Source organism: Filicampus tigris, chromosome 15 (assembly GCF_054856515.1).
Source record: "Filicampus tigris isolate MCC_2025a chromosome 15, RoL_Ftig_1.0, whole genome shotgun sequence".
NCBI classification, from domain to species: Eukaryota; Metazoa; Chordata; class Actinopteri; order Syngnathiformes; family Syngnathidae; genus Filicampus; species Filicampus tigris.
In genome coordinates this window covers 13,739,219-13,762,266 of record NC_141231.1, presented here as the reverse complement: position 1 = coordinate 13,762,266, position 23,048 = coordinate 13,739,219, and the positions used below count along the sequence as shown (strand labels likewise).

Sequence of the window (23,048 nt, the reverse complement as noted above, 5' to 3'; positions counted from 1 at the left end):
GTTCTGACCAGAACAAAGGGATCCGATTACCATCGGAAAGGGTTTACACTGGCTCCCAGTCACCTGCAGAATAGATTTTTTAAATTCTGCTACTGTTCTATAAATTACTGAATGGTTTGGGTCCTAAAGACATTAAAAGCATGCTGATTGAGTAAAAAACGGATTAGAGATCTGCAGACTTGGGCCAATTAGTGGAGCCCAGAGTTCAAAGTAAACATGGTGAAGCTGCATTTAGCTGTTATGCTGCACATAAATTGAATCTGCTGCCAACAGAAGAGAAGTCAACCACGGAGTGTAAATGCATGTGATTGATTAAGGTCTTCTTCAACATTTTGAAATCATTGTTTTCTTTTAGTGGTTTTAGAAACCTACTCTTATTTCTTTGCTTTGATTTTAAAATGTTTTGAAAGTTTTCTGTGTTTCCGTGTCAACGTACATTCTAAATACATTTTGGAAGCAACTTTTGTTTTCGCCGCTTTTCTTCTGAACATCGGTAACTGTTGTGTTTGTTTTATATATTGTATAATGCTACCTTGCCTGAATTTAGTCTTTAGTCTTTTATTTTCAAGAATTATATTCCATCGCTGTCCGCCAGGCAAGCCAACCTTCCGATAGTCCGTCAGGGTGCATCAGGTGAGACCGCACTGACATATACTGTATAGTGTGTGTGTGTGTTGTCGTGTTTGTGTGCGTCAAGAAAGGAAAGAGGACTTGAGGTCGTTCTCATTAGCGGAAACGAGAGACACTGTCACTTCTAGATTGGTCCTAGTTGCCAGACAACTTGCATCTCAGCTCTCTTGCACACATGCGCACACGCACACACGCTCAGCCACTCCTCCCCCCTTGGTCACGACGCCCTCTTACACCAAGTGCATGTGCCAAACACAGTGACCCACATTTACATAAAGTCCCCGGTGACACTTTGGACCGGCCCATCACTGGTCAACACAGTCAAAGCAGGTGGAAGAGCGAGACGTCACCGAATGCTGCGTGACAACTGTTTGCCTCTCTAACTTCTATTCCTGGGCGTGTTTGCGCACTGCTCCATTTTGTGTCTAAGAAATCACCACTGGTGCCACATGCGGCCCCCCGCCCCCCTCCCCGACGCACACGCTCACCCGTCGTGAAAAAAACATGCCGCTGAATGGAAAACAACACTCGAGAAGGGGGCGGATAAATAAATGATGGCGTCAGGGCAGAGTGCGAATAGCAGCCGTGAGGATGCAAAAGGGGAGAGGAAGGGAGAGTGATTAAGGCTCCAGAGCGCTGGCGATAGGCCTCTTCCCGGTGGTCTCTGCGGACCCTGTAGATGAGGCTGAGAGCGCGCAGACAGGACAGCCAACCTCTCAGGCTGTCGCCGCCAGTGATGCCCGACCCAGGAGACTAAACTGTGCTCTCTGTGAGATGGGAACAAAGTCATAAAAGCTATTATTGCGCAGATGGTTTGTGCTCTTTTGCCTTCAAAAAAAAAAAAAATGTAAAAAAAAAAAAGAAATCTGAGCAGGTCTTGACTGCTCGAACTCACATCCACTCGGGCTGAAACCGTGGCTATGTTTGTAGCTCTGCGTGCGTCTCAAAGTGTGGCATACGCGACTCAGAGTGACCGCATGTTTAATTCCTTGGGCACTAATTCTGCGGACATGTCGCCGCTCGCCGCTCAAAAGGAGCTCTCTCACAATCAGGGCGTGAAATGCTAAAGAGCTTCCAGCCAACGCGCCTGCTGCATGGTGTTTTCTCCCAACTAGTGTTCATTTGACATTTAGTCAAATCATTACTGCAGCCGTGCCCTTAAGGAACATACGCACACATACAAGCAGTGTAAAAAATAAATACAAATAAAAATCCTCATCTAAAGACACATACACGCACACACACGTGCAACCTTTATTAACACCGTTAACATGTTAGGTGACCTGATTTCATTCACTGCCAAAATGACACATCCAACCGAGAAGTGTGTGATCAACGCCCCTGAAGCGGGATGTCAGCTTATAAAAAAGTGAGGGGGTATTCGTTTATATTTAGCGTTACAGTATTCCCCCGCCACATTGCGATTTCTCATTTGTGCCCCGTTATATAATGTTTCATATTGTATAGTTCACTGCTTCTCAATGTTTTTTTCAGTAGTATCGTCACAGGTTTCCAAGTCCGACGACATACGTACAGTATCGGCACCAATATCGACAGTGATATCGGACGTAGACGCCTCTTTCAACTTTGAAGGCCCCGTTAGGCTTTCACACATCTCCCACATGTGCTAAGCTTCCTTGCGGCCCGTCTAATCATCGGCGGGCCGAGGGTTGAAAGCTGATAAAAACCCAAGCGATACGGCGGCCACACATCTGTCCGTTTGCCTCTCGTCTCCGCCGACAGCTGATGGATGGCTGATGGCGAGAGATACACGGGGGGGGGAGAGGATGTAAATGGACATGAGACATTTTTGACGTATCACGGTATGGTGAATTTTGTGGCAACGTGCGGCAAACAGACCAGCCCTCCACGTCATTTTATCTTCCTTTTTTTTACTCGAAACATGTTTTTTTTTGCTTTTGGCTTGTGCCGACATGAGTCGCAATAGCGTGTCATCCAATTTCAATCATTTTGATGCGCGGATATACAGGAGAAGGCTTTAAGATAATAATGCTCTGTTGTGTACATGCAGACTGTTCTTGCACGGCATCTCCTTCAACTGTGCAGGTGTACCTCACTTTGAGAGTAGAGATCTATACGGCATGCAAGCAAATGCAGCTGATGATTCGAAAAAGGCACCTGTAACACTTTTGTTCCATGCATCACAATGTTTTGTAGCAATTGCTTGTCTTTGTAATTGTCTCACAAAGAGCTCCTAATGTCTCATCACTGCACTCACACGCATCCTCCTTTTTAATCCATAACCTCTTAGGGCGGCCATAACGGCCTCGGACGGTCAAACCCTGTAAAAGGTACCAACGGCATGCCTTCACGTTCCGTGCGCACACTTTTCATATCAATGAGTGCACGAAGTGAAGTGGTGCAATATCCACCATCAATTAAAAATGGAACAAGGAAGCTACAGTCGCGCTAATGTCGGCCTTGAGAGGCTGAGCGAGAAATTGCTGCGCAATCAATAGCATTAGAAAAACATATTATTTGTGCGACACTTGAAAAGGGAAAGGAACGTGTGTGATTTTGATTGTCGACGCCATTGCACAATGGGGAAGAAGGAGGAATGAAGCAGTTGTTTACAGAAGCAGAATGTTTTTGTTATATATGTATATATATATAATTATTTTTCACAAATTGATAATTGATATTACTTAATTAAATCTTCGTCTGGTATTTTCACACAATTTTAATCAATTAAAGGGATGAAAATAGCTTGCTTTGACAACAAATATATTGGCGCTCTTTACACAATTATTGTATTTGATTTAATTTATTTGTATTTAACGTCTAGACAACAGCGAGTGAAAATTGTTAGCGTTAAGCTGGCTTGTTTTGTTCAAATCGATCGCTGTAATCCTTGGTTGCAGAGGGACCCACGTGAGCCATGGAAGTACTGCAAGTCACCATTGCATTTGAATATCCACTTAACACACGTGGTAAGTCAGCTGATTATTTTATTTTTGCATTGCTCATGGTTCAAAACCTTTACGAATGAGTTTTTCAAGATGACATAGGACAGGCGTTTGCTTTCGTGACGCCTTTTAAAAGGATTTTTGCACGGTGGCGGCATGGCATGACCACGGACTTTGAAGTGCACGACTGCCGCCGGCTCTGTATTTGTACTATTTCAATCAATGACAGCGTGATAAATTTGCAATTTTTTTAGACGTTTTTTTGGTGGTGTTGTGTTTATGTGAGCGTATATATATATATATATATATATATATATATATATATATATATATATATATATACACACACGCAAGTGTGTGAGTGTCCTACCACAAGAGTGACTCCAACAACCAGAGAGAGGTTCCTTGTGTGTTTTAACATACTTGGCCAATAAGGATGATGTTTCTGATTCAGATTTTCTTAGTTACACAAATATGGAAATGGCGCTTCACTTTTCTCAAGTCATCGAGACACAGAGCCAAGACAAACACACACACGTGCTCACACCGCGGACATCTTTGGCCTTTTGCCTCCGAGCGCTTTCACTTGCTGGCGCAGATATTACATATTCAAACTCTGCCTAACCCTCGGTCTACCTTGACGTTCGCCTGCCCCGACACCTCAGCGGAGACGAAGGCTGAGACGATGCCAGGGCTAGGCGAGCTTGCCCGCCGTCTTCTCGCCTGACAGCCAACATGTTTACTCTTGGTGGCCCTCCACGCATCCCATCCCACGCTCATGAGGAAGGGACAGGCGACGGCATCCCAGCGCCAGAGGCGAGATTGAGCCAAACGAAGTGGGGAGACGCTATAACAACTCACACGACGTTGACCTATCGTGTTCCCCCTCAGGGTGTCAATGAGTGGGAACGAGGGGGTTAAGCCATCTCCGCTGTGGTGGAAGTAACCAGGAATAGGCGAGGGGAAAAGAGGAAAGGATGTTATTAAGATTATTGTAAGAGGGCGTACGCTGTGCTGTCAGGGGGTCAGTGATGTAGGAAAGGCTATTTTTAAAATCGGCCCAATTTGGGTCAAGCAAATCCACATAACGCATTTTCAGGTTGTCGGCGACATACCAAAGCCGCAGGTGGGGCTAAAACTTTAAATCGGAGATTCAAAGGGGTCAAAGATTGAGAAAGCAAACAACAAACTTGCCAATGACAGAAACGTAAAACCTCTAAAGCACAGATGTCAGTCTTAATCAGCTGATTGACAACAAACTGTTCACAGCATTTGAACGCCATCGCTAGCCACTTAGCTTGCTAGCTAGCTAGAATGCTTGCCTTATTTTCATGAATGCCTCCCATTTTAACATTAAGCTTCATTGCTTGAATAAAATAACGTAAAATAGCATAGCGATAACATGTAATGGTCAATTAAGGTTTATTTACCGCTTTTCGCCTTGATCACTGGCATACAGCAAACCTCACTATCAAGGTTTATCCAGCCTTTTTTTTTAGAAACATCAGAAAACACGGAATCTTTTTTTTAATCACAATGTTTTACTTTAACGTGCTGGCAGTGCTAAGCATCAAGCAAGTCACCGCTCCAAGTTGCCCATTGTCCATTGCGTATGAGAAACTCACAGCAGTTATTATTCATCACAAACGGAATTGTACTTTTCCCCTTTTTTGCCTGCTTGTTCCATCTACTAAAGCTGGCCAAAATAACTGTTTCAAACCCTTCTAAGGCCAAGCGATATGTTAAGTTAGAAGTCCAAGTGCACTTGTACGATAAAACACCACTCAAGTAATGACTTTAGTCCGATCAAATTGCTTGGTCAGAACTAACTGTTGGATAATAAAGCTTTTATGATGCCGGCAATTTGACCCCGGAATGCACTTTTTCTATTTTTCTCATTTCCTATGGGAAAAACTGGTTCGGAATCAGAATGAACTCATTCCTGCTTCATTTGTCAGCGACATGACGCACAAGTTAGTGTTTAGCATAGAGTCGCACGCGTGGGCGATGAGAATGAAAACCCGTGTTTGTGAACTCAATATCGCGACCTGTGACCTGCTCCATGCTGTGCGGCGGTAGCCTTTCTTGTTACATTTTATAGGGTCAGGAGTTCACACTCCATCCATCAACGTCTCGAGTGGCGTGAAGCTTATTTTTAGCCAAACTGAAAAGACTTGAAGCAGATGAATGGAATGGAGATTTATAGTTTTGGTCACCTAAATCCTGACATAAGCGGGCCTTTTTTCCACCCCCACCCCCCCCCCCCCCCCGTTACTTGACCCAAATGAGTCGGTGCCAATGTTGCTTTGGCCCTCCGGGGTCAAAAAGCAGCACTCCCTGGGGTCACAGCAATATCATTTCCAGCTCCGACTCTGCCGTTAATGATCTAACACACTTTTAACTAAAGCAGCCACTTGCAGAATGCACCTGTTGTTGATTCCTGGTTTCCAATGCCTCAGTGTTCAAGGTTAATTAGAAAAACACCATCTCGCTTTCCAGGTGACGCCATGACTTGTATATACGTGCATATAACAGTAAACGAATACAGCAAATTGAGGCCCAAAAAATGTTCTTCATCAAAAAGGGGTAAAGGGGTTTAAAACACAAATCCCCTAATCTTGTTCAATGCCAGAATCCAGAATTGAGATATTTTCAAAAATGGCTCAGAACACTGTATTCATGCCCAATCCCTTTTAATGGGATTTCCCTTGATCTACTTGAAATAATCCAGCATAATTTAAAAAGTACAGGTTGGTCGCATTACTGTTACTTGCTAAATAAAATGGGAGGGATGGGATGCGAAAAGAGATTGAACTCAGAGGAGCTTTTCAAACTCTGAAGTATTTTTTGACACAACATTGGAAAGAATCATAATATGTAGGTGCATCTCAATCTATTGTAATATGTGGAAAAGGGTTATTTCACTAGTTAAAGAGGGAAATCAACCCAAACATACTATTTTCAAGAACATGTTCTATGCAGGCCCACGAGTTGAAACACGGCATTCTGAAAAATATTGCGTTTGCGGAATAAGAGTTAATCCACCACTTTTTAGCCATCTCAGAAGTGACAAAATGGCCGCCCCCAGACATGGCTAAAAACGAGTGGATTAACACTTATTGCACAAATGCAATATTTATCAGAATGCCTTGTTTCAACTAGTGGGCTTTTATAGAACATATTCTTGAAAAAAATAAGTTTGGGTTGACTTTCCTTTAACGTCAAATGTTTTTCCATTAGCTGTAATCTATAATTATCAAAACAAAATAACAAATAAAGTAACATTAGGAAACATTTCACTATGCGTTGTGAAACTTCACTTTTGTTCTACTATTGAAATAAATTCATTTCCACGATATTCAAATTCATTGAGATGTACCTGTGCAGTATTTGCTATGAAACAGTAGTAGCAGTCGTGCCAGTAGTCTCTTCATGCGCAAGGCAAGTAACGTCACTTTCTTGTCATTATCGTTCAGAATAATGTGCAATAAAAAATGTTTTACAACAAACGATAACTGCTGGCTCAGCTGCTGGTTTTGCCTGTGCATGCATAATCATCCTACTTGGCTAGTTGTTTCACTACTGTTTTGCCAATAGTGAAGTCAATATGTGTCCTAACCAGTGGGAATAGGAGACCTAAATGCAGTAAATGGACGGAAGTCCGAGCAGTAACTATTGTCATTTGAACAACTGGGAATCCTGCACGCATCCTCTGGGCTCTTTAAGCAGAAACAACACATCCCTCGAGACGCAAAGCTCCCCTTTCTCATGTGACGATACAGAGTAACCTACGGCCCCAACTGCATTTGCATGTGATTTTCCTCACAAGCACGTAAACGTGTCGAAATGCGGGCGAAAAGAGGCTCGGGTCAACTCCGAGGTTCATACACACATTTATATATATACACACACACACACACACACACACACACACAGAATGGATATGGAGACAGAGGCACACCAACGCCAAATTAATTTTTCATAACATCATGCTCAATACAAAATGCAATAAGTGTTTCTTGTAAGACGACTCCCAGGCACTTATAGCACTTGAGCATGCGGCAAGGTACTCCTCAGAGGTCCGGTCTACATGTTTGTCTGACTTACTTTGACTCCAGGAGGCTGACATCTGATGCTCGGGATGCCCGGGGGCTGGTTGGCTGGCTGCAGGAGAGACGGCACAGGACAGTGCAGTTGGTGATAGGTGGGGACAGTCGAATCACCGTGATCATCCTAATCCTTCACAAGCAGATTTCCCCTCCGCTGGAGAGGAACAGCAATAATCCTGTTCTCCAGGAGCATGATATGCAAAATTGATGTCTTTTCATTGTTTATCCTCTCGGTTTGGCCGCTTTACTCTCATCACGTTTGCAATAGGCCTCTAGTTTTTAATAGTCTCCTGAACTACGCAAGATCCGAACAATTAATCAAATTCAGATCGACATGTAGCAGTAGTAGACAATATAGTAGGATGCAATTTGGTGGGGGGGAAAAATCTTAATTCTGGTCAATATATATATATATATATATATATATATATATATATATATATATATATATATATATATTAGTTATTAGACAATATCGTTGTAATCCAAATTATGTTTACACTACATTTTGTTTGGTACAATTTTGTGAAGCTGTTGTAGTGAATGGTTTCAAAGAGTGCATCGCACAGTGTTCAGTAAATTAGGAACCCTAACTGAAATAGATAAATTGCCTTCCATAGTAATTCATGGTTCATTTGCCTTCATTATATGCATAACCGTAATTTATTAAACCAAAACATTTAATACATCTAATAAATCAGATATATTTATGGTAATACAGACTAATTTATTATTTTCAATAAAAATACATGGGGAGAGGACCTTGAAAAACAATCACATATTAAATCATAATGAGACTATTTTCAAAATTGTTCATGACTTAAAAGGGAAAGGAGAACGTGTGTGATTTTGCGCTGATCATCACCTCTTCCAGATGAATTTTAGTTAGTGACCTTCACTAAGAGCAAAAAATTGTCGCCGGCCAATGACAACTGTACATATGTTCACAATCATCCAGAATTGACTAAAACAACGTAAAATGATTGATTTAGACATACATGAAATGGCATAATCTATCCATATGTAATATTTATCTCCATGAAGCATGAAGTTGTCTACGAACTAGCAAACCAGTGATTTAAGGACATGGAGATATATGCGAGCTCTGTGCTTGCCCGCTCTTAAAAATAAGAATGAGCCACTGTTCCAGCACTCATTGCAACTATTCCCACGGTTCCGGTCAACATTTGCTCCGTTTTTTTTTTCTTTTTTTTTTTTCTAATCAGGATAACACATCAGCGACTGTGTCTTGTTGCCCAGAAAATTCCCCACCAAAAATAACCCACAAATGACAGTTTGTTCAAGGTCGTAAAGCATAAGTGGATGTTCTCACCACAAATTAGCAGGATATTGTACAATGTGGACTATAACACATATGAATGAAACAATTCTGATGAAACTAGTAATACATACCCCAAAGCAGTAACTCCTTTGAAAATATAGCTAATTATTTTTTTTGCGGTATAGTATACAAAATTCTACAACACCTGGAGAATACAAGCCTGGTTAGTAGTATACTTAACGCATTAAGGGTAAAACAGCCATATTTGTAACCTGAGTTTGTCCAAACGGCCCACAAATTTTTATGATCAAAATATGTTTGCTTGTTTTCGCTGCATTCCAGTAGGACACAACACAGTTCTCTTAACACGTAGCTTTTTGGCTAATTGGCATTGGCGCAATGAAGTCACCACCGGCATCGTAGGATTTGCACGGGTCAGCTGAACGTCTGCAAAAGGCCTTGAGGGAGGAAAAGCCACATTGACATGCAAATGATCGTCTCAAACTTTATTGAGCGGGTACATTTAAGTTAATTTGCTGTTGGGAGTGGCTAATTGAAGTAGGCTCCTCCAGTAATTCTTAAGGAGTCAATGCACCTGATTTAGAGGAGGCCCGCTCATAGATCTCTCGATTGACAGCTCCGTTAACTCCGCATGTGACATAACCGCTGCAGAGACGGGAAGCGAGAGGGAAGGGAACGTAGTCTTGTTACACGTCCAGGCCGACCTTGGAGGGCCGCATGGTTCCAAGATCCAGCCTAATATGCTCAGCGAGGCAGTCAAGTATAAGCACCTTCAAGGCCATTCATAAATGTTGCAGGGGTAGTCTGATGAAACGTTGCCTCTACCTTTGGGGATGGAGCATGTTAGCTAGGCATCTTGCAGAATTAGCAGAATCGCGACGGAAAGATATATATATATCACATTTTAAAGCCTCACAAGTATCCACACTCTCTCCTTTATTTCTTGTCTATTTCCACTCTGTGCATTATTTTAATGCAGCGACAGCGGCCAGGGCAATCTGCTTCTTCCTCGACAATCACGCTAACAAAACAATGTACAGGATACCTCAAAAAGTTATTTCCCATAAGAAAGAGTTGCAGCTTTTCTGTTCGTTATATGTTCAATGCTCCCAGTGAGAGAGTGTGAGTTGGTGACTGCATATATTTTGGGGTTTTAACTGAACTTTTCTCATGCGACGAGACACTACTCACCTTACCCTCTCTACTAACAGCACGTAAAGGCGACTAGGGAAGAGCTAGAGGGTTGTGACATGACCAGTGGGTACAAATTGTGATGTACAGTATCAATACTGTATAATGAGCAAACCACTAATTCATAAACACACTGACTCGCCCCCCCCCCCACCACCTTTTTTTTTTATTTTGCTTATGTTAACAGTTTGGCCTTAGCAGAGTGACACTGAAATTACAAAATGTCCTAAAACAACAGCTCTAATGCAGTTTACACAGCACACGCTTGTCATCACACAATCACAGCCTCATTCACCTGCCGCTGTTCAACGTGAGAGTGTGTTCCTGCCTGGCCAATTGTGCTTTTTGTGTGTGAAACATGCTTGTCTGATCACACTCTAACCCACTTATCTATATAGAAGTGTGTGCGCCTGTTTGCCCTTTTGCAGATGTGTGTGAAGGACCGAGCGTAGGGGGGGGGGGGGGGGGGCTTAAAGTAAAGCGTCAGGCCATAATTGGGTTACGGGGGCCAGTGATGGATTAAAGCGCGGCCAGAGAGACGCTGCAGCAACATTAGGGTGTCTGAGATGTCAGAGGCAGAGCGCTCTCATTAATCGCCTCGGCCCGTACATTACTGCATTAGCTGTATTAGCAGCTACGACTCGCCAAGCACTTTGGGATTTCTCGCTGAGGCAGGCCACATTCTTGTCTTACACTTCTGGTAACTGTACCGAGAAGTGGGCGGCGTCTCTCAGTTTTTAATCGACGAATAGAGGGCAAGACAGTGGGAACAATTAGAGGGGATCAACAAGATTATTAATTCATACCTTGCGATTTAAGAACAAGCTTACGGAAGCACAGCAGTCGTTTGCTTACTGACCGATCACATTTAGGTAGCCTGATTGTCGAATTTAACGGGTTGAAAGTAACAGGAATTACCACACTATTTCTAAATCGTCGTTCGTCTCTGGCTTAGTTTACACAACCATGAAGATTTTTGACATTCTAGGTGTAGGAAGTTTGATTGACAGTTTCTAGGACTGGTGTCACAAAAGATAGTTTTTTTCTTTCGACATAACTCCCCATGAATCAAACGCACTTTCCCAACTCCTGAAAGGATTCTTCTTGGATCCTCCGCCCCTCTGTCGTCACGGTCCTCTTGATGTCGTCCCCATCTTCAAAACGGGTGCCCTTGATGCCTCCCTGTCAGATTAGGTTGCTCCAGTACAGCGATGTTCTTCTTGGCCAGGAACTGTCAGATGCTCAGGGCATTGTAAGTTGGTGTCTTGTTTAAAAAGTGTCTTTTAATAAATGTAAATGTGGGAGGGATACAACTGTTTATTTTTGTTTGCTTGTTGTTTTTATATGGTGCCGATTTTCACCATCACCTACCGTCCCGCTATTGACAAGATTTTGCTGCATCGTTGGATGTGATTGACCTCTACTTGGAAGCACAGTGCGTGTGTATGTATGTTTGTTTTTATCTTGCATTTGACTGATGGAGGCCATTGGGGTGGGGCGGAGGTTATGAGTCAGGGGCGGAGCCTCAATGAGAACGTATGAGCTAACACTGGTGTTCCAGAACGCTCAACCCTCATCCACTCAGTCTTTGTGAAGTGAGGGCGTCGTCACTCGTTGCCTTTCCCGTTATCGCCCCCACTTTGCCGCCGCCATCCTCCTGGGGCTAAAATCTCTGACTTAATCATAGCTGATGAGCGGCCGTGATTACCTCAGAGCTGGTCGTTAGCCTCAGCTAAGCCGCGGTGTCGGGCGCTGGCAGAAATGTCCCATCGTATTATTTACCGGCCCCGTCTCGAGTTGCGAGGTTCGCTCGGCCCTTTCCTGCTTTCTCACCATCAGTGTTCACAATGATCTATCTATATCCAACGTCTCATTCATTACAATCTCAGTCGAGGGGGGTTTGTTTGCTGTCTCGTGAGCAACTTGGCGGATAATCAGTTCCATTCATTCAGCAATGCGATGCTTCCAAGACATGTTCAATAACCTCTCTTGCCTTTGGAATAAAAGATGAAAACATGTTTAACAGGAATTTTGAGTGATCTAGTGACTCGATCTATCGGGCCCGATGTCGAGGCCTGCCGATTTGATTTAGTAGTGAAATGCTGAACTCGGGTTGCTAAATTAGGCAGGACTGAGGGGTCTACCCATGATTGATTGAGGTACAAACAGGATGCATTCTTTCATTTTTTTTTTATACTGCTTGTCCTCATTCAGGTCGCAGGTGAACTGGAACCAATCCAGGAACATACAGGCAAACAGCCATTCCGATTAACATTCACATCTCTGGACAATTTTCAGCCTCTGTGTAAAAAAAAAAAAAAAAACAAAAACAAAAAAAAAAACGTTTTGCGGGTACCATAGCTCACTTTCTCTCGTCAGGCCGCCAGGCCGCATGACGACAGGCCAAGGTGGGCGCGAGGAGCTGGACCGAGCATAGCTTGTTATTGGATCGCGCTCGCATGGAGCACAATTTCCCATGAGCGTCCTTTGGTACCTGATCTGCGCTAGGAAATGGAGCACTAGACAACCGACCCTGCGCTCCCTCCCTCTTGTTCTCACACGCAAAAGCGCACGCACACGCACTTGCGGCGCGGCTACACACACAGGTATCTGTTAGATTAGCGAGCGCCTCCATTCACACGGAAAGGGGTTGTCTTCCAACTCCGGGATGAGGTATTAGCTTTCCCCTGTGGGAGAGTTCTAATTAGGTAATTGACTGATGCATAAAGCAGGTGCCTGTATCCGTTACAGCCGAGCCGACCTGTTCATTATTAAACACTGACCCTCTCGGCCACTCGTGCCAAAGCTTACGGTGAAGGGGAGAAAGTGGCCGGCAGCTTTCACGGGGGATAAGGGACACAACTAATTACACTTTGCTGGTTACCTGAGTGCTGATGCATCTTGAATGAGGCGCCTGCAACTCTAATTCCCGCTGAATGAGGCCTACTGGCTCCATGTCACCGTCAGGCAGTGGTGGGAAGTTAACAAAGTACAAATAAAATATACAATTGATTTCTTTTTTTTCAGCACCTGTACTCCACCTGGGTATTTATTTTTCTGAGGATGTTTTACTTGAACTCCCTATAGACTCTATCTTGATCTTCTCCTTACTTAGTCAAAAATAGGCTCATTATCATTACGCAACAACCTAAAAAGAGACTGAGAGGTAAAGTCAACTGCGGTTTCGATCTCCATGGCAAGCAGGTTCAGCTTTTAAAAGCTAAGTTTGACCATCCGGAAGTAACATTGCACATACAGAGACATAATAACAACAACATCATTCTGAATAGTTTTACTAGAGTAGTAGAATTTCCATTCAGGATATTTGTAACAGAATTGTGACTCATCAAATCGATAGGCAAAGTTATCTGTAATTCAAATGTGCCTGTCTTCAAAACTGAAAAGAAAATAATTAAAATACAGATTACAGGTGCAAGGTCATTTCATCTGGAGAAAAGGACTGCACTCCTGCCATACTTGTGTATGGGGAGTCATTAAAAATACATCTACAATTCAGCTGCCAATATCTATGCATAAATTACAGATATCCGTAACAGAATTGTCGGTATATGTAACTGCAGTTTGAGATTTATTACTTGACTAGTCATAATCCTAGTTATGGATATCTCCAACTTCATTTCACCTAAAACTTGATTTAAATTATGATATAAATGAGTTAAAAACAAGTTGTCCGAATTACGGAATTATGACAAGTAAAAATCAAATTGTCGTTATCTCAAGATAGAGTTTCAGCTACCTACAACTGCAGCTGTCCGTCATGTATATTAGCAGATATCAGCAACTCGTATATAGTCAGACTGACAAGCAGATATCTGAAAGGACAATTGTGGATCAGAAAAATGTAGTTGCGGATCTCTGACATGTTTTTGACTAGGGAAAACTAAATTACAATCCACAAACACGTATCCAGTGTAGCTGTTAAATGCTCTAACAAAGTAAGCTTGCTTGCCATACTTATAATGATTGTGACGTTGTGGTCTTATAAACAGAGAAAAAAAAGACAGCAGCCCAGGAGTGTCTCTGGACCCCCTGAGGACTCCAGCCAATAAGAATGAAGCCCTCTCCCCGCTGAGAAAATACCCAGGATGATTGGATATATTAAATAATTGACCTTAAAAATAAAGCGTGCTTAAAATAAGCATCCTGCTAGTAGGGGGCCACATTTGGTGGATTCCAGGATCCTCAAACCAGTAAAAAAAAAACAGTCAGTGACATGCGCCGGCGCCATATTGTCACCCAGCTTGACATTACGTCACTATGCAGGGCAATGCAAACCAGTTGCCGATTTCCCAAATTTACCACGGCGAAGGGATATGTTCCACAGAAACCTCACAATATATACAGTTTGTTAATCTCTCGTCATCATCTTGACAAGTTGATGAACTATAAAAGAAACCGGCGACGATTATGAAGACAAGAATTGTATTGCTGCTTCAGTACAGAGCGTGAGTACTTTTGCCACCTCTGCTGTCAGGGCTTTATTAAAGGCGGAAAAAGCCCATCTGGGGAATTAGTTTAGCTGAAAATAGCATCGTTGCATGACAAACCACGCAACGCCTTGCCCTCCCATGTCTGCCCATCGACAGACAAATGAAACCGGAGCTACACTCCTCCGAGAGGAAAGGAAAGGAGAAACTGGTAGAGTGCGAGCAGGCAGCACTTCATTCTGACATTTTGACACTAGTGAAATATATAAAGGATTGGGTTGCTGTTCGGCCCGTAGCCGAGTTATTCACATCACCGGGCCAAACGATCCAGATATGGATTGATAGCGGAGACGAGAATTGATTCAAAGTGTGCGCATTTTGTGTGTTTATGTGTGTTGTGCGTGTATTTTCTACACGTGTATGCGGGACAGCGAGCTGCAAAACATGACCCCCGGACGGTCCATTTTAATTCAGCGAGATACACATTTCATTTACAAGTGTGTAAGTTACAGATGCTTTCAAGCTATTTGGACCGGTGCGGGCTGCTGGAGGCGGGCCAGCCCGTAAAGTTTTGCCATCAAAGACCATAAATCGGATCAGACTTTTAAAATTGACATTTCTATAATTTTAACTTTGTGTAAATGATGACATACAGCGCGCTGCGGAAAGATGAGGACGACTCGGGGCAAAGACGCCCGCTGACTCCTTCGATGTAACTTGTTTGTGATTTTCTTAATGGTCAGTTCGTTCCGATATATTTTACGTTGCGGTCACCATTGCTGCATATGGTTTCACATGAATTAATCAATTTTACTGTTTGAGTCATGATGGAAATGTTTAAACTTTTATCAGAGTAAATTTTTTTCTCTTTTTGCGGTGTGAGTCCTGACAAAACTGTTCCCTTCACCCTGGAATGCAAATGATTGAGTCCCATTTGTCAAACCCTAATATCAAACAGGAAGTGAGTTGGTAGCTGAATAGCTGACATCATATTAACAAAAGAAAGACAAATACCGCACAGCAAAAATATTTCTCCGTTTAAGTCAAAGGATCCTGGTTGAACCCGAGTCAGTAGAAATACAAATACGGCGTACGTCACGAACCAGGAAGCAACTTGCTAACGTATGAATGAACAAACAGGTACATTACGGCACATGTTAACAGTTCAACCTTGACTTTTTGACTAGACTTCAAACATTTTTACCCTCTGAGCCAATGCTCCGGACTAACTTTTTTTTTTTTTTTTTTTTTACTAGGAGCCCCTAACCTGAAATTAATTTCACTGTCTGAAATTTTAGGAGTAAAATGCCACTATTTAAGGGAATTCAAGAGCCCTGCTTTGAGCATTTGACTCTGTAAGAAGAATTGGGTGATGATTTGTTTGTGTATTTTCTTCTTGTATACAGAGTATATGTCAGGCAGTGCAATGTCACTAAAGGACACAAATAAATAGCTTTAATTTCACTTCTCGACAACATACTGTATGTGTCTGTCCCAAAATTATAAATGTTTAGCAAAGCTAAACAAAGTGCAAATATTTCAGTTTGAGCACTTTTGTGCGAGTACTTTTCCACCTCTGACATTTAGTGTCATCAATGTGTTGGAGAATATACGGAATACAAGAGCCCATATACCATCTTACTCTAATAAAAGACCACAAGACGACAAGATGAATACCTCTTGGGACAAGGGCGCCAGTAGATTACCAGATTCCGGCGTCATACGGAATGTTTATCCCAAACAATCCCTAATCTGATCTAGCATAATCCAATCCCATCTACAGAGATCACCAATAGGCAGGTCAGACATTGAAAACACAACCAGTGAAGCCCAAAATGAATATCATAGTAGATTTGTGACATGTAAATGACCTTGTTTTTTTGGGGAGTTTTTTTTTTTTTTCCACCAAATAATATACCACGACGGGATGTGTAGTTACACCAAAGCGGCGAGTTTGTTATACAATTCCACTGCCACCATATATTCTCTCTTTTAAAGCACAGCTTTAAAATGATCATCTGTGTATTAATCCCATTTTTTCGCCTTACAAAAGATTTCTGATTGAACTTTTGCAATCGGTCCCTTGCAGTACAGCTGGTACAGCAGTCGTAGACTGGTGAAGTGCCCACCGTAATGGATTCCTCGATCCAATCACAGAGGCTTAGCAGTTACAGTACGAGATGCAGTTCATCACACAGATGTGACCACTCTTGACCACTGAGATGATCAACCGCCACCACCGCCGCCGCCCCCTAAAAAAAATCTCTGACAAATCAATTTGCTCCCCGCCCCCAAAAACTAAATTAAAGCAACAGTATGGCTTGTGCTTTTTGATGGGATATTGCGTTATCGGGATAGCATTAAATGCATGCCTACTTTACTAGCATGTTGCAGCCCAAATCCACTTAAGATGCCTCCTGGTCCGTGCAAGACAAATTAAACTGTTCCACAATCTTGTAGGCTAGTTTTTAGATATTCTCTCTCTTTTTTTTAATCGTCCTCATTTTGTCAAAGCAATGCTTCAATTCAACAAAAGAAAAAAAAATAACACCACCCTGGAGATGTTCTATTCCACCGTTTCTATTTTTCAACATTTTCAAAGAAAAATTAAGTGGCCAACTATTCGTGTTAGTTTGGTGAATTTTATAGATTGCAATTACATAACATATTTTGAGTAGTATATAGTATTATAAGGGAACTAAACCCGAGAACCTTTAAAGCAAGGATACATGTGTGTGCCGGCACTATTTAAAAAAAAACAATACTCGCATTAATATTGTGTTTGCAGAATAATAATTGAGGGTGCCATGTTTGTTAAAATCATCATCAGCTGTCGTGACAAGAAATCGGCAGTTGAGGGTTACCTGCTACCACAGTGCTCAATCCAACTGTCTAAAGCAATTTCCGTCACAACTTAAAAAGCCTGGATTTTTTGGGGGGACACTAACAAGTGAAAGTACATTAGATACATCTAAGTCAGCCTTCTTTGTTAAAAAAAAAAAAAAAGGATGGCTGTAACGCTCCGGTAAGAAATGCAACTGTGTCAGGCTGTCAGCATCAAAGGTAAGTGAGCAGATTCCTTGTTGCCTATGAAACTGCTTTTGAAAACTTCCAAACGGGCTCTCGCCACATACAAGTGGAAATGAAAACAAATACCTCACCAGCATCTGTATTTCCATTATCAGTTAAAAAAAAAAAAATATATATATATATATATATATATATATATATATATACATATGTATGGATAGAAATGAATCCCAAACTGTTTTTGAACTTGCCCTTTTTACTTTAATTCTTACTTCCGTTTCACTATAACTAACAAAAACATCCCCCGTCTCGGGAAAAGGGACAGGAAGAAGATAAGAGCAATTTTACTTCTTGGTCCCACTTCAAAAGTGGAAAAGATCCAATAAAAATCATTTTAACAACAGGTCGGACAGAGCTCTGCTTCGCTCCCTCACTCTCTCTCTCTCTCTCTCTCCCTCCCTCGCTCTGTGTGAGCCTCGCCGTCATGTTTGGAATTGACCCCACAGTGACCCCTTCTTCCTGAACCAGAGGGAAGTCTGTCAGGATGCACAGCAGCTGGTTGAAAGTGCGAAAGTCAAAGGCAGACAACTTAGTCAGAAAGTCATACTGAAAAGACTTCTCCCATTGAGCTTATGTTATATTGGCCTTGAGCATTTCTTTGTTTGCTTGGGTGTGTGGTCAGGAAAACATAAAGGAAAGGGGGGGGGAAAAAACACATTCCTAGGATTTGGAGGCTGCAGTTAAGGACAGAAAAACGGTAGACAACTTCTTCAGTGGTCCACCAACATTACTGCCACCTGCAGGACTGGAGCAAGACGACAGTGAGCAATTTAAGACTTAAACTGACTTAATCTTTACTCCGTTACATTTACACAAGACTTTTGTTTTAATGGGTGGTGGACGGCAGCCGTCACGCGAATAATAGACAACGGAGGGAAGGGGATTCGTACGAAGGACGTCACACTACGAAAGTTAATCTGCGATAGCGGTAGAGCGGGCAGCCATCACACGGTTTGACTGACCCAGAAATAGACCGTCCGTTCGTGAAAATCAACACATTCTCCCAAATTCCATGATTCATCATTATATCATGATACTGTACATCACTGACACATTCAACAGCTCAATCTTCATTTTTTTCATGTTTAGGTTAGATTTCAATTTCTTACATGTTTGTACTTTTTGGGGTTATTTCTATGCTATTAATGTGCGTGTATGTTAATATTGCTGCTGTGACATTTTAATTATCTACCTACCTAGCAACAATCAAATATCTAGCTAGCGTCTGCTACATAGCTAGCTATCTGGATAGCTAACTCACTATTGGAAAAAAAAAACAAAAAAAACATTTTTTTTATTTTTTAAACTGTCTGGCATTCTTCTTCTTCAGGGGGTCAAACTTTACCTCATCATTTCATTTGCATTGTGAGAAGCGAGCAGCAACAGTGGCGGCAGCCGTTCAGGGAGCAGGCGCAGAGATTAAACAGGACAACCCAGGGTTTAATCTTTGCCCTTCACGTCTCCTCAGATGCAAAAAGGACCACGGCTCGGGATTGTTGAGAGGTCATAAAGCGATCATGCCAAAGAGAGGGCGACACCTCCCCTCTATGATTAAAACAATAAATCTGATTAGGCCTCGCTTTATGTTTTTTTTTTTTTTTTTTCTTCTTCTTTTACAAGTACTCGACAACGTGCGTGAGCCCTCAAAAGCCATCTTATTTCATTTGTCTCCCCAGGTGTGCCCGTACTGCACGTGAAACCCAATAGTAGATTAAAGTGCCAAAACCCTGAGAGGAAAAATGCTTTTAGGAACCTTTAAAAGTGTGTTTAACAGTGTGTTTTTAGGGCGCACTAAAACCTACACACGGCACCACATGGCCAAGACGGAGACTCACAGTGTCCGACAGAGGATGATGGAGATGAACGGGGGGAGAGATAGATGGGGAGAAAAACCCCTAACTTGGCCCTGTCTTGACACCCGGTCTGGATCGGGTCAGTCAGTCTGTTCGATGTCTTGAACTCCCTCGGTCCAGAGATACAAGTCTTATTTCTTGTCAGTGGTGGGCAGTAATGAAGTACAAATCCTTCATTACAGTATACTTGAGATTTTTCACGTATCTGTATCTAACTTGAGTATACATTTTCCTGATTACTTTTGACTTCTGTGCCTTACATTTTAATAGGAAATTTCAAATCCTTACTTTTTCTTCAACCTCCGTAGATGAGAATTAAGTAAAAAAAAAAAAAAAATACACATACAAATAAAAATAGATATAAATAATAGAGAGGTAAAGTCCATGTTGAGATCTGAAGTGCAGCAATAAACACAAAATTTCAGCCTGATCCATATAAAGCTGTTCTGCACATAAAGATTATTTATGCAGCGCACAGTCAACCATGAATGCAATAAACGAAACACAATCACACTTCTTCAATTCAACGTCTATTTTAAACGTCAATGTTTTGACTGGGCCATTTTTGGTGTAGGGAATAAAAGAATGTAGGAGCACAATCACACACGATTATTTGAAATTTGCACTGGATGTATTTTTTCCCCACTGACTTCAGCTCTAACGGCGAAGTAAACCTTTTAATTCCTGTCCGCAGCGACTGGGCCCCCGCCAGGGTGCCCGTGACCCCTTCATACTTGTGCTTGTAAAAGCAGCCACAGGGGGTCCCAACAAGTGAAGAAATGGAAGCCATGTGACATAAGACAGTGCCTATAAATATGGTGGAGATCACAGGGGCACTTAATGCAGGGGTGGGCAGACGCCTTTTTACCAGTGCGTCTACAACATCTTAAAAAGGTTCTGCCGTGTCATATGAAACCAATAAAAAAAAAAAGTATACTTCCCCCCCGACAGGGGGAAAAGGCCTGTGCCGAGACTCTTCAGTCGTCCTTTTGCTTTAAAGGCACACTCACGCCACATTCTTTTTTGTTGTTGTTGTTGTTCTTGTGATTTATTCACCTTACTCCCTTTATCTTGAGCTCACTCTCACCCCCTCGCAAAGGGCGGTGTGTGTGTGTGTGTGTGGGGGGGGGGGGGGGGCAATTTGTGGAAGGAACTCACTGCTGATTCATGATCCGAGCGAATGAGGTCAAAAGCAAATAGAAGGAGGGCAAATGTGTTATACTGTTTAAGCAATTATTCTGAAACCTTCTAACCGCAACATTCGGTACACCTGCACCTATGGTATCAACAGCATTAAATGAAACCAACTCAATTTTGGGCACAAACTGCTGTATGGTTGTTATTGCTGTGAGCTGTTTCAAATATTTTGGACCTTTTCATTACATTATCTATTTTTAGTGGGGATGTGCATCCCTCCAGCAAAAGACGATTTGATATGCATCTCGATACATGGGGTTGGTTACGATTCAAGGACAGTTCATTTTCAAGTGGAGCGACTCGATTTCGAGAGGGAAAGATGCAATGAGTTTCGTGTCATTTTACAATATGAAGGAACTGTCCGGACTGTCATGTGGAATTTCCTTATGTATATACATACATACACATACATAAATGTGTACATAAACAGTTATTTGCATAAACATTTACATATATACACATACATATTTATATATATATACTGTACATATACCGGTATACACAAATATACGTACATATATACACACAGGGGTATGCGTCTCTCCAATAAAATAAGATTCGGTTCGCATCTTGATACATGAGGTGCAATAAAATTCAGGGACGGTATGTTTTAAAATGGAACGAATCGGTTTGATACACACACACACACACATCTTTTATATCAATACCGATTTTCCGATTCAAATATTTGTTCTTATATTCCGATTTTTTCCTTTTGTCCTTTCCTGCCTCCCATCCGCAAATGTCACAATGACCTGTTCAACGAGAGCAAGGGCAGCGAGAAAATAGAATGCTGCGACAAAGTGGAGACTATGGAGGTCCAGCTAAGATAATATCTTTTACTTTTTGGTCCTTTCTCGCCTTACCCTCAAAGGTCACAATGACCTGTTAGTACCCGCTTACGCCAAATGAAGAGGGTAACACGCGGTGGAAAAGGGGCAGTACTATGGCGGTCCTGACTTTGGAGATTGGCTCTCTGTCCAACAGACATTAAACAAATAAATAAAAAGCCTTTAATCGGGCGGCGGCCCACTAATGAACACGGGCCGGTCGAGGAGGCCGAGAGGAGAGGCAAAGGAGGAAGGCAATCTCTGGAAATGATTACAGACTCATTTCCTTGTTTATCCTGCCTTTGAAAAGAGAACGAGAGGCCCCCTCCTCCTCCGAACCCTCCATCCCAATAGGCCCTCCACTTATTGTGTCAAAATCACTGCATGCCGCACCCCACCCCCCTCCCAACTCCCATCGACAGCACCCGCCAGAAGCCCCCATTGGTCCATCCTTAATCACTCTCGCTCTGCGCTCTTTCACTTTTGCCCCCATGCTTTGGGAGATTTGTTTCACTCTTTCACTCAACTATTTCGCTCTTTCTCCGCGTCGCCCTCTTCCCTTGTGCTGTCCCCTATTGTGGAGTTGAGGGTCCCACTTGTAAACAATTTCCCCACAAGATCAAGCTGGGTCCCCCCCATCGCCTTTCATAGTGGGGCTCCGGCCCAGCCCGGCCGGGGCCCTTGTCTGCCTCAAGTGGCCGAGCAGGCTGGGCTCAGGGTTAATGGCTGGAAATCTCCAACTAACCTCTCCAGCAGCTGGCTCCAGAGAACCCTCCTTCTCATCTTATCCCTTAGCCGTGCCTTCCCTTTTTTTTTTTTTTTTTTTTAGCTCCCTCCTCCCCCTCGCTCTTCTCCTCTGCCAACCCCAGGAATTTTTTTTTTTTCTAGCAGAAATCTGGCTTTTCCTCCATAGTGGCTCAAGGCCGGAAGAAAACCAAGGAGCATAAGTGAAAATGGGGCTGTAAAGCCCCCCCCCCCCCCCCCCGCCCCACTTCCATCGGCCCTCCTCCTGCATTTCCCCTCTCTCTACGCTTGTCTGCTAAAAGAGAAGAATAAGAAAAGAACCTCCATTGGACATGTCTTTCATTTTCAAACACGGGGTTCAAAGGCACTGGGAGATTTGGGCCCTTTTGTGAGTGCTGGAGGGTAATGACAAGAGGGGCGGAACAACGTCCAATTCCAAACAGCTTCCTGGCCTATTCCGCACGGACTTTCCCCGAGCCAGCCGAGGCCTAATCAACGCAAATCTACACGAGCTGCAGAAAAGCTGTTTCCAGTCCTCAAGTGCTCCAAAGTAGCGCTGGAGTGGAGGCTGTCGGATGACTGCTGAATCCCGCCGTCTGCCTCTTTAGCTTCGGCGGCAAACACATAAATGGAAGGTCAACAGCACCACCGGATTTATAAGAGAAAAGGTTTCATCATTAACACAACAATGCGTGATCAGAAACCACTGGTACTAATTTTGCACGG

The 23,048-nt window shown here is 42.7% G+C and overlaps 1 protein-coding gene across 1 annotated transcript in view; it reads right to left on the bottom strand.

Annotated features, from left to right (window-relative positions):
• Positions 1–23,048, bottom strand: part of LOC147135627 (uncharacterized) — a 162,370-nt gene that overhangs the window by 61,136 nt on the left and 78,186 nt on the right. Inside the window, exon 5 of the mRNA XM_086053118.1 lies at positions 7,665–7,721. Coding sequence (XP_085909244.1) covers positions 7,665–7,721 — 57 coding nt within the window. The remainder of the gene's footprint in view (positions 1–7,664; positions 7,722–23,048) is intronic.